The sequence below is a fragment of the Lipotes vexillifer genome, unplaced genomic scaffold (assembly GCF_000442215.2).
Source record: "Lipotes vexillifer unplaced genomic scaffold, Lipotes_vexillifer_v1.1 scaffold1, whole genome shotgun sequence".
Lineage (NCBI taxonomy): Eukaryota > Metazoa > Chordata > Mammalia > Artiodactyla > Lipotidae > Lipotes > Lipotes vexillifer.
Genome location: NW_006779068.1, coordinates 1,383,817 through 1,394,189, shown reverse-complemented (window position 1 = coordinate 1,394,189; position 10,373 = coordinate 1,383,817). Strand labels below are relative to the sequence as shown.

General features: G+C 42.0%; 1 protein-coding gene and 1 non-coding gene across 2 annotated transcripts in view; one reads left to right on the top strand and one right to left on the bottom strand.

Annotated features, from left to right (window-relative positions):
* The window catches only part of FGD4 (FYVE, RhoGEF and PH domain containing 4), a 200,841-nt gene extending 190,774 nt beyond the window's left edge, over positions 1-10,067 (bottom strand). Inside the window, exon 1 of the mRNA XM_007452184.1 lies at positions 9,791-10,067. Coding sequence (XP_007452246.1) covers positions 9,791-10,067 — 277 coding nt within the window. The remainder of the gene's footprint in view (positions 1-9,790) is intronic.
* TRNAE-UUC (transfer RNA glutamic acid (anticodon UUC)) lies at positions 4,589-4,661 on the top strand. Its single transcript has one exon. It is a non-coding gene; the product is annotated as a tRNA-Glu (tRNA).
* Positions 10,068-10,373: the final 306 nt, after the last annotated feature.

Here is a 10,373-nt window from a genome sequence, read left to right as displayed (position 1 = left end):
CAGCAGGAAGGTGCTCCAATCAGATGCATGAACCAGCACACGGGCTCATGGGTAACTCCAAAGGCACGAGTCAGATGTGCAGTCTTCCTCAAAGTGTAGACGCAGCACAGTTAAAAACGTGCCTTCCGGGCTTCCCTGGTGGCGCAGTGGTTGAGAGTCCGCCTGCCGATGCAGGGGACACAGGTTCGTGCCCCGGTCCGTGAAGATCCCACACGCCGCGGAGCGGCTGGGCCCATGAGCCATGGCCACTGAGCCTGCGTGTCCAGAGCCTGTGCTCCGCAACAGGAGAGGCCACAACAGTGAGAGGCCCACGTACCGCAAAAAAAAAAAAAAGTGCCTTCCTCTGAAATATGATCACTCTGATCACTGTTCTTACACCTAATGTGACCTTATACCCTGGTGTTTATTACACATAATATCCCCCTTCTAGGATGGAAATTTGTTCCATTCATCTTTGGATTCCCAACATCACTTATCAATATTGGTTCATCATCAATATGACACCATTAAGGTAAGGTAGCATGTTTTAGGAAAAGAAATGTTACATGTTAGTCAATTTTCTGCAGAGGAAATAAAGATGACTTTTGTTTAAAAGTTGTATTTTTCTACAAGTGGTTTTTAGTAATTAATTTTAACTGAATTCGTCTATAATTTGATAACTTCCCATACATTACACTACACTGCACTTGAAACTATAAGCGTATTCTTCAGCTGGGGTATCTTATAATTTATTTGGCTCTACATACTGACTTTTCACCTCCTAAACATACTCACTAGCATATATTTTTAAAATACAAATAACATACGGTAAAGTCATGGCACTTTTAAAGGCTACTTATTAACATGTGTCCTAACACAAAATTCTGCCAGAGGCCCCAGGGAACAACCCAGCCTTGCAGAGCAGACTAGATACTTGTCTGCAGCAAGGCTTCACTGTGGCTCGGTGCAGTCCCCAGAACGGAAGCAGCTCCCTGGTTTCTGCAGATGCAGCAGTTGGTGAAGTTGACAGTTTAATTCCAGTGAGTGGGTATGTGTATGAGAGGGGCACAGCAGTTGAGTTTGTATTCACTCTATTCCTGCATAAGTGAGGCAATAATACAAAACAGATTATGGGCTCTAAGAGTACTTACTGGTGCTAATGTCCACCCACTATTAACTGCATTCCAAGGACAGATGACTAATTCTGGACAATGCTCTACAAACAATGCCAAATTTATTCCTGAAAACACACACACACACACACACAACTCCTAAAGCATGACTAATGCATGATTATTCTAGGTTTAATATTGAATAGTTCAAATAAGATTAAATGTTTGTATGAATTTTGAAAGGTCCATTTCTATACTGAAGGGTTACTGGTAAAGGTTTAACCAAAGTCACTAAAGTGGATATAGAGTACTCCATTATAAACATCAATAACAGGCAGTTAGGAGCCATAGAAAGCTTTGACCATGGGAAGGAGATGAACAATTCCCAGATTTAAGAAAATTAATTGGGGGAGGGGGGCGATGGATAGCTGGTGGGAGAAGTGCCCTGAAATAAGACAAAGGTCACCATCATGAAATGAAGAAGAATCAATAAATGAAGAAGAATCAATAACAACTGGGTGGCTAACTTGGTAGCAAGTAGATAAGAGGGAAGAGCAGATTTAAAATAAACTTTGAAGTCTAACAAAAAGCAAGGTTAATAATTCCTCCAAGAAAGTCAGGAGGACTGGCTAGATTGCAGCAGAAAAAGGAGCTGCAATTTGGTACTCTTAGGACATTTACATTATTCAGCAGTGAAGAGAAAGAAGCCCAGAGGGTGGATGACACCACCAAGTAAGAGGTGGAAGGAAATAATGGGAATGCTGGAGGAGAGAAAGGAGAAAAATGACCTAGTCAAAAGAATAAACTTGGAGATCCAGTTGAAAATCAGGACCAAGAAAAGAGCTTTAAAAAGAAGCAAATACCGGGAATTCCCTGGCGGTCCAGTGGTTAGGACTCTGCCCTTTCACTGCCAACATCGTGGGTTCGACCCCTGGTTGGGGAACTAAGATCCCACAAGTCACGTGGCATGGCCAAAAAAAGAAAAAAGAAGGAAATACCACCCAGAAATTATGAATAAGGACTGCAGCATTCCCTGGCGGTCCAGTGGTTAGGACTCGGCGCTTTCACTGGTCAGGGAAGCCTCGCCATACGGCCAAAAACAAAAAAAAACAATAAGGACTACAAACAGGCTACTGGATGATACGTAGGAATTCACTGCTGACTTAGAACACTGATCAAGTTTAGAACAGAAGCCAGCCTAGACCAAGAAAAGGAAGTAGGGAGAAGGATGGGATGAGGGGATGAAGAAGCGGAGGCAGCAATGGAAGTATATGTAGCAGTTTAAGGAAGAAAGCTCCAGAGAATATCAAAGTTTAAAGTCTAGGAAGACCTCATTTGGAGAGAAGTGGAGGTGTAGGACAAGGAGCCTGTGAAATGAGGAGTGGCTTCATCCTCCAGATTAGGAAAGAAAGAGAGGGCAGCAATAAAGGACACTAAGAAACCAAGACTGAAATGAAAGGTCACTTGTGTTCATGTCAGATACTCCAAGTCGTATATAAATTGTCTATCAGAATAAATTAAAGTCTACTTCAACTTAACGGGTTAAGTCGAGAAAAAAGAACCAAGCAAAAAAGTATATCAAATGTAAAAAATACAATTAGAAATCAACTGGAAATGGGCAAAAAGTTTGCCAAAAATACAGAGGGCCAATATGATGTGTTAGTTGAGGGACAATCTATATCATTCTTTGCCTTGCACCTAAAAAATATTGGTTGTCTGAGCTCAGGACCAGAGGTGGGGTTTACCCTAGCCTGGAAATGCGCAGTAGTTGATGAAGTTGGTTGCACGTCAGAATCATCTGGGGCTCTTGTCAAAAATACAGCTAACCCTACCCCCTGGAGATTCTGGCTCATTTTATCTAAGGTACTGCTGGTTTTTAATTAGCACTCCAAGTAATTTTGATGCAGTTGGTAGGATGGCATTTGGAAACCAAGCTGAATATCGGAATTATCTGATATACTTTTAAAAAATACAGATTCATGAGCTTGTGTCTAAACCTACTGAATTTCACACACTATACTCATATCCATAAAATTAAATGCATGTTTAAATCCTTTTTCAATCAACTTTCCAGCAAATGCATGTAGAAAAGAATTTTCAGGCAAACCTTGGAGATATTGCAGTTCAGTTCCAGGTCACTGCACTAAAGTGAATATTGTAATAAAGCAAGTCACAACTTTCTGGTTTTCCAGTACATATAAAACTATGCCTACAGTACACTATAGTCTATTAAGTGTGTGACAGTATTACATTTCCAAACACTGTACATACCTTACTTTAAAAATACATTATTGGAATTCCCTGGTGGTGCAGTGGTTAAGAATCCACCTGCCAATGCAGTGGACACGGGTTCGAGCCCTGGTCCAGGAAGATCCCACATGCTGCGGAGCAACTAAGCCCATGTGCCACAACTACTGAGACTGCACTCTAGAGCTCGCGAGCCACAACTGCTGAAGCCCACTCACCCAACAGCCCACGTGCCGCAACTATTGAGCCCACGTACCGCAACTACTGAAGTCCGTGTGCTCTAGGGGCCACATGATGCAACTACTGAGCCCACATGCTGCAACTACTGAAGCCCATGCACCTACAGCCTGTGCTCCACAACAAGAGAAGCCACCACAATGAGAAGCCTGCGCACCGCAGCAAAGAGTAGCCCCCGCTCACTGCAACTAGAGAAAGGCAGCGTGGAGCAACAAAGACCCAATGCAGCCAAAAAATAAATAAAAATTTAAAAAATATTTCTAAAAAATGCTAACCATCATCTGAGCCTTCAGCAAGTCGTAATCATTTTGCAAGGTGGAGGGTCTTGCCTCGATGCTGATGGCTTCTGACTGATCAGGGTGAGGCTGGAGTGGCTGTGACAATTTCTTAAAGATAAGACAATGAAGTTTGCTGACTTCAATTGACTCTTCCTTTCATAAACGATTTCTCCGTAGCATGCAATGCTGTTTGATAGCATTTTACCCACAGTGGAACTTCTTTCAAAATTGGAGTCAATCTCAAACCCTACCACTGCTTTATCAACTCAGTCTATGTATTGATCATATTCTAACTCTTTGTTGTCATTTCAACAATCTTCACAGCATCCTCACTGGGAGTAGAGTCCATCTCAAGAAACCACTTTCTTTAGTCATCCGTAAGAAGTGATTCCTCATCCATTCAAGTTTTACTATGAGACTGCAGCAACTCAGTCACATCTCCAGGCTCAATTTCTATTCTAATTCTCTTGTTATTTCCACTGAAGTCTTGAACCCCTCAAATTCATCCGCGAGGGCTGGAATCAAGTTCTCCCAAACTCCTGTGAATGTTGGTATTCTGACCTCTTCTCATGAATCACAAATGTTCTTAATGGCATCTAATATGGTGAATCCTTTCCAGAAGATTTTCAGTTGACTTTACCCAGATCCATCAGAGGAATCACTATCTATGATAGCCTTATAAAATGCATTTCTTAAATAATAAGACTTGAAAATTGACATGACTCCTTGGGGAATTCCCTGGTGGTCCAGTGGTTAGGACTCCACACTTTCACTGCTGAGGGCGCAGGTTCAATCCCTGGTCAGGGAACTAAGATCCCACAAGCCACACTGCACAGCCAATTAATTAAATTAAATTAAATTAATTTAAAAAGAAGAAGTGACTCCTTGATCCATGGGCTGCAGAATGGATGTTGTGGCAGCAGCATGAAAACAATCTGGTTGTACATCTCCATCAGAGCTCTTGCGTGACCAGGTGCATTGTCAATGAGCAGTGATATTTTGAAAGGAATTTTTTTTTGGAGCAGTAGGGTTTAAAATATTCAGTAAACCATGTTGTAAACAAATGTACTGTCACCAGGCTCTGTTGTTCCATTTATAGAGCACAGACAGAGTAGATTTAGCATAATTCTAAAGGGCCTTAGGATTTTCAGAATGGTAAATGAGCACTGGCTTCAACTTCAAATCACCAGCTGAATTAATCCCTAACAAGAGGGTCACCCTGACTACACCAAGATTGAATCCACGTGCCCTTTAAGTACAGAGGTAATGGCCTTGGGCCAATCCCTAATTCCTACCCCAATAAATCCAGGTCCTCTTCTCTGTCACCAGTTAGATCCATGACCTTGAGTTTTTCTCAGTAGAGGAAAGGAATGCAAGCAAATAGGTGATTGTGGATTAAAAGTCTCTCAATGTTCCTAGGTTCACAAGTTTACATGGCTATTCATTGAAAGATGACTGACTACTCTTTAAACTGCTCTTGGCCTTCCAAGAAATAAGAAAACTTCCTGGTTCCTGATCTTCTGAAGGACTTTCCTATTTCAAAGTCCATCTTAAGCAGCTTCTAAGAATCATTGATGAAATTAACATCACCATTTTATTATAAATCTTTAGATAAATTGTGTGTTTAGATCACTCTCTCAAATATAATATGCATTCATTAATGTTACAAACAATATTAGCCCTAACATATATGAAACACATATATGTTATATGGAGGCTTTGCCTCCAAAGCCCTGGGAAACCTTAAGAACTAGTATCATAAGCATGTGAGTACTGAAGCCAGAGAGACCTGGTTCAAATCCTATCTCCGAAGCTTAGGCTGGTTGTAGAGCACTGCAACTTGGTTTTTCTTCTTCTCTAAAATGATAATACCATCTATCTTGCAGCATTGTCATAAGAATAAGTAATACACATACAGTCCTGGTTCAGAATCAGCATTCAATAAACAGTAATTACTCTTATTGGTATAACCCAAATCTTCATTCCTCCTCCTCCAACAAAGGTAAAATTAGTCCTCAAAAAGTGCTCAAGATATTGGAGTATGTGTTGAAAATCGAGTATTCTAACCATGGTGAGAATTGGAAAAAGGAATTCTACTTATAGAAAGTCTGCACAAATAGTGTAAAAAGTCCTTCACCACAAAGCACCCAGATGCTGAATAAATTACAACAGATATACTTTTAAATGTACTGCTGAAATCATAAGAAAATAAAGGAGATTCCCAAGGACAAGAGAAAAAAAGAAAAAGAACAATAAACCTAAACTCTAGTGGGGGAACCTAGAGCCCAGGAACTGCAGCTCTTGCAGTGGAAGGGGAGACATGGGCCTTGAGCTTGTGAAATGGGAAAGGACTGAACCTGGGACCCATAATGAAGAGGCTACACCTTGGATAAAAGGATGGTGTAGGAAAAATCTGCCTTCCATCCAAGCCAACTGATAAGAAAGTCTGCAGACCTACACTAATCCAAAGTGGAAAAATTAATGACAACAATGCTGATCTCCCCTTAGCAAACCTGAACTAAATTTACACCTTCTTCAAGTCAAAGAAATGCTTGGCTAATCAAAGTGGTCATGGGTTGGAAGTAGAAACAAACATTTTATAAAGAAAGGCATCTTCAATAAAGATCCTTCAGGATTCCCATAAAACGAAGGAATAACTGAGGAAATAAGCTACCTTCAGTGATATTCAACAGACAAACTCTCCCCCCACCAAGGGTTTCAGATATTCAGACGATAGAAAAGAAAAAAGGGAAAGGCATAGAAAAAAGATGGACCAAAAAAAGAAACAAAAAACAAAACCACACACACACACACAAAGTAACAAAATTTTCATCCTACTGTGTGTGTATAAAATATCCCTTTAAATGTATGTTCTTACCATAATGGAATTATATGCTTTATGTGATGTGTGGTAAGAGCACTGCCTTTAATGCCAGGCACACTTGAATTTGAATCTAGCTTAACAAGTACCAGTTTACGATTCCAAGCAAGTTAGTAAAACTTTCTGTGCCTCAATTTCTTTAGCTGAAAAATGGGCATAATACTACCTACCTTTTAAAATTGTCGTGAAATAAATTCATACACATATATATTCAGGTGTGTATGTATCACAAAGCACAGTTCTTAGATATAGAAAATGCACTCAATAAACAGTAGCTATTATGAACACCAGAGGGGAAGGATTTTCATTCATCCAACAAGTATTTACAGTGTCTCTTATGTGCCAGTCCTAGTGCCAGACATTTTGGGAAACAGAAATGGATAATGACTCCTTGTTATGATTCTAACCTGCACACTTGTTTTGTGCCAGCCATTTATCTATATAATCTTACTTTATTCTCCCCACAATCTTATAAAGTACTGTTATCTCCATTGTCCAGATGAAGAAATTGAGAAATTAAGAGACTTGATTCGATTCATAAAACCGGTAGTATAAGGACTTGAACTTGGGCACTATATGACCCCAAAGCCTATATCTTAATTTAATTACCTCACCTAGATGAGGACATTGCCATTCAGATATATATGGAGGATGTGGTTGGTAGACTTTTTTCTTTGTCTTTCCCTTTCTTTTCTTTTCTTTTTTTTTTTTTGAGAAAAAGCAGAGAACTCTAAAAATAACGGATTTCACAGTCATGGAGTATAACACAACAACACTAAACTGAATTCTTAGTTTTTGTTCCTTCTTCAAGAGGGAAAGTAACACTTCGATTATGAGTAACATCCACTATACATGTAATGGGTCTAAATGTTGTAGTTTCCATATATAAATACTTTTCTAGGTACTACAGAGTAAATTGGCACTTCTTGGGAATTTAAACCTGGTTTACTTTTTGATGAGGGGAGGATCCTACTTATATAATGATAAACAGTTGGATGAAACTTAATAGGCAGGCAGATTAGATTCAAAGAAGGAAGCAATTTCTAAAATGTTTTTACCTCACCAAATTGAATGGGGTGTGGTCACTCAATAGTGTCAGACTACTTTTCAAAACATTAGGTCACTCTCCAACAGATACTATAGATTACATCATTGTAAAGAGGAATAAGCATACCTAGGAAGATCCAGTAATTAATTTTCAACCCTGAAAATAATGGCAACAAGAACTTTGAGTTCTTTTAAACAATACTGAGACACCCTAACAGATTAGAAAAGTTATTGCTAGGTCCTCCATCTTGTTAAAAAAAAAAAAAAAAAAAAGTGTTCTGGATTTTCTCTGTAGAAAAAAGAGAATAGAAAAGAAAAAAGGACTCTTCCATAAGCACAACTGCCTTGTAGAAATGATTTATACTGCTCGCTCCTACTTCTAGGAGGCAATTCATCTTTTGCTCACCTACTCAAAGAGTCTGAAACTAAGCACAAGATTTTCAGTAAAATAATGATGTAAAGAAATTGGATCCCTTTACCCTCCAAATGAAAACTGCTGATGATTAAGAAATCGAGTAGGGCTTCCCTGGTGGCGCAGTGGTTGAGAGTCCGCCTGCCGATGCAGGGGACACGGGTTCCTGCCCTGGTCTGGGAAGATCCCACATGCCACGGAGCGGCTGGGCCCGTGGGCCATGGCCGCTGAGCCTGCGCATCCAGAGCCTGTGCTCCACAACGGGAGAGGCCACAACAGTGAGAGGCCCGCATACTACAAAAAAAAAAAAAAAAGAAAGAAATCGAGTAGCTCAAACAATTAAAAAATTCATAAATAAGTAACTTCAAAACAAAGTAACGAATTTTCACTTAAAAGGAAGAAAACACCTCTCTACTCATTTTAGAGTGAATCTGGGAAGAGATTTTGGAGATTATTTCACCAGAGTCTTCATTTCGAAGATGAGGAAACTGAGACCTAAACCATTGTGATTCGATTACTTGCTTATATATTTTCTCATATCACTATTTCTGCCCTTACCTAATGTGGCTATAAATTTGTAATTCATCACCCACCATGCTTTTCTGTCCTATGAGTAAATACTACAGCTTTAGGACAGAACAGAGAAAAATTTTAAAGCTCCAAGACTTCACAGTTAAAATATCATAACAGCTTTGCTTAATAAGAATAAAATGAGTGTAAGTGAATAAAAGCATTTGTATTTCTGCTACTCAAATAAGGTTTCTGCCTTATAACTGGTCTATACACAACCCACCTCTGCTTATGGCACAATAGGAGCTCAAAAGCCGTGGGTGGGGGTTAAAGAAAAGTTTTGCAATTCAAGAAAAAAAATCCCTAATGTGTTCTACATAGCTTCAAGCCCGCCTAGGGAGAACAGAATGCCTTTAAAGAGTGAAGGAGAAGTTGTGGGCTGCAAGAGATCATTTTGAGGATTTCTTCCAAGACTAAGAGTCGATGGAGAATTCAGAATTCAAAATACCGCATTACTGATATCTTAATTTATCAATACAAAACCACAATAAAAACTGAATTTCTTGATAGTAGGAACATGTTTCCTTCTGAGAGACCTGCAGCTTTTCACACTCAAGCGTCTTTTTCGAAAGGGAAAACCGGAGCACTCAGGATTGCTGGTCCGAGGTCACTCAACAGGTAAGCGGCCGGACCAGGACGAACATCGGCCTCCCGCATTTATTTTACTAGTCCTTCACAAGGTCTGCCGAAAGCAACTTAGCGAAAAACCTTAAACTTCAGTGTTTAATAACTTCAGGTTATTAATTCCTAATCAAACTTAAAAAAAAAGAGTTATCCTTCACTTCCGGAATTCCCTGGTAAGTGACCTCCAGGACTGATAGGTTCAGCCTCAGGCGCGCTCCCGCCAAGGACCTTTGAGGGAAGGGACAAAATAGGTATGGTGGGTAGGCGGCCCGGCGCAGCCCTCTGGGAAGGTTTCCGAACTGGCTCCCACCGCTGCGGTGAACGGGGCGCACCTGCAGGGCGCTCGGCGGTCCATCAACTGCGACAACACCCCCTCCCACCCCTTACCTCCCGAGGCGCTTACCTGGGGCGTCTGCGGGGGCCTGGCCCCTGAACGTGGCCGTCTCGGCCCATTCCAGGTACGACGAGGACCGACTCCACGGCCGGGGGGTCCCAGGCGGCAGGTAGGAGGAGTTGGACTTGCGCCGAATCGCCACCCGTCTGAAGTTGTAGTCGCCCTCGCCGCTCATTTTGCTGCGTTCGCTCGCGGCTCGGCACCCTCGCCCGCCCTCGTCCGGCCTCAAGCGCGCGCTCGGAGGGCTCCTGAGGGGCGACCGGACCCCCGGGGGCGTCGCGTGCATGCCCAGGCTCGGCGCGACTCGACAGAGACAACTTCGGGGCTGCTCAGTGCCGGCGCCCTTCTGCTCCGGCGTCTCCTCTGCAAGTGCTTCCTTGTCCCTTCCTCCCGGGACTCCCAGGGCCGCGCCGTGAGTTTGGCTCCGACTCCCTGTGCGGCAGGCGCCACGCCCGGTCTCTGCGGCTCGCGCTCTCACCTGACGCCGCCACTGCAGCGGCTGACTTGGGCTGCCACCACCCCCTCCTCTCTGGACCAATCGCCAGCCAGCGCCCGAGAGCGCCGAAAGTTCGGCCTGTGGTCGCCGCTGCCG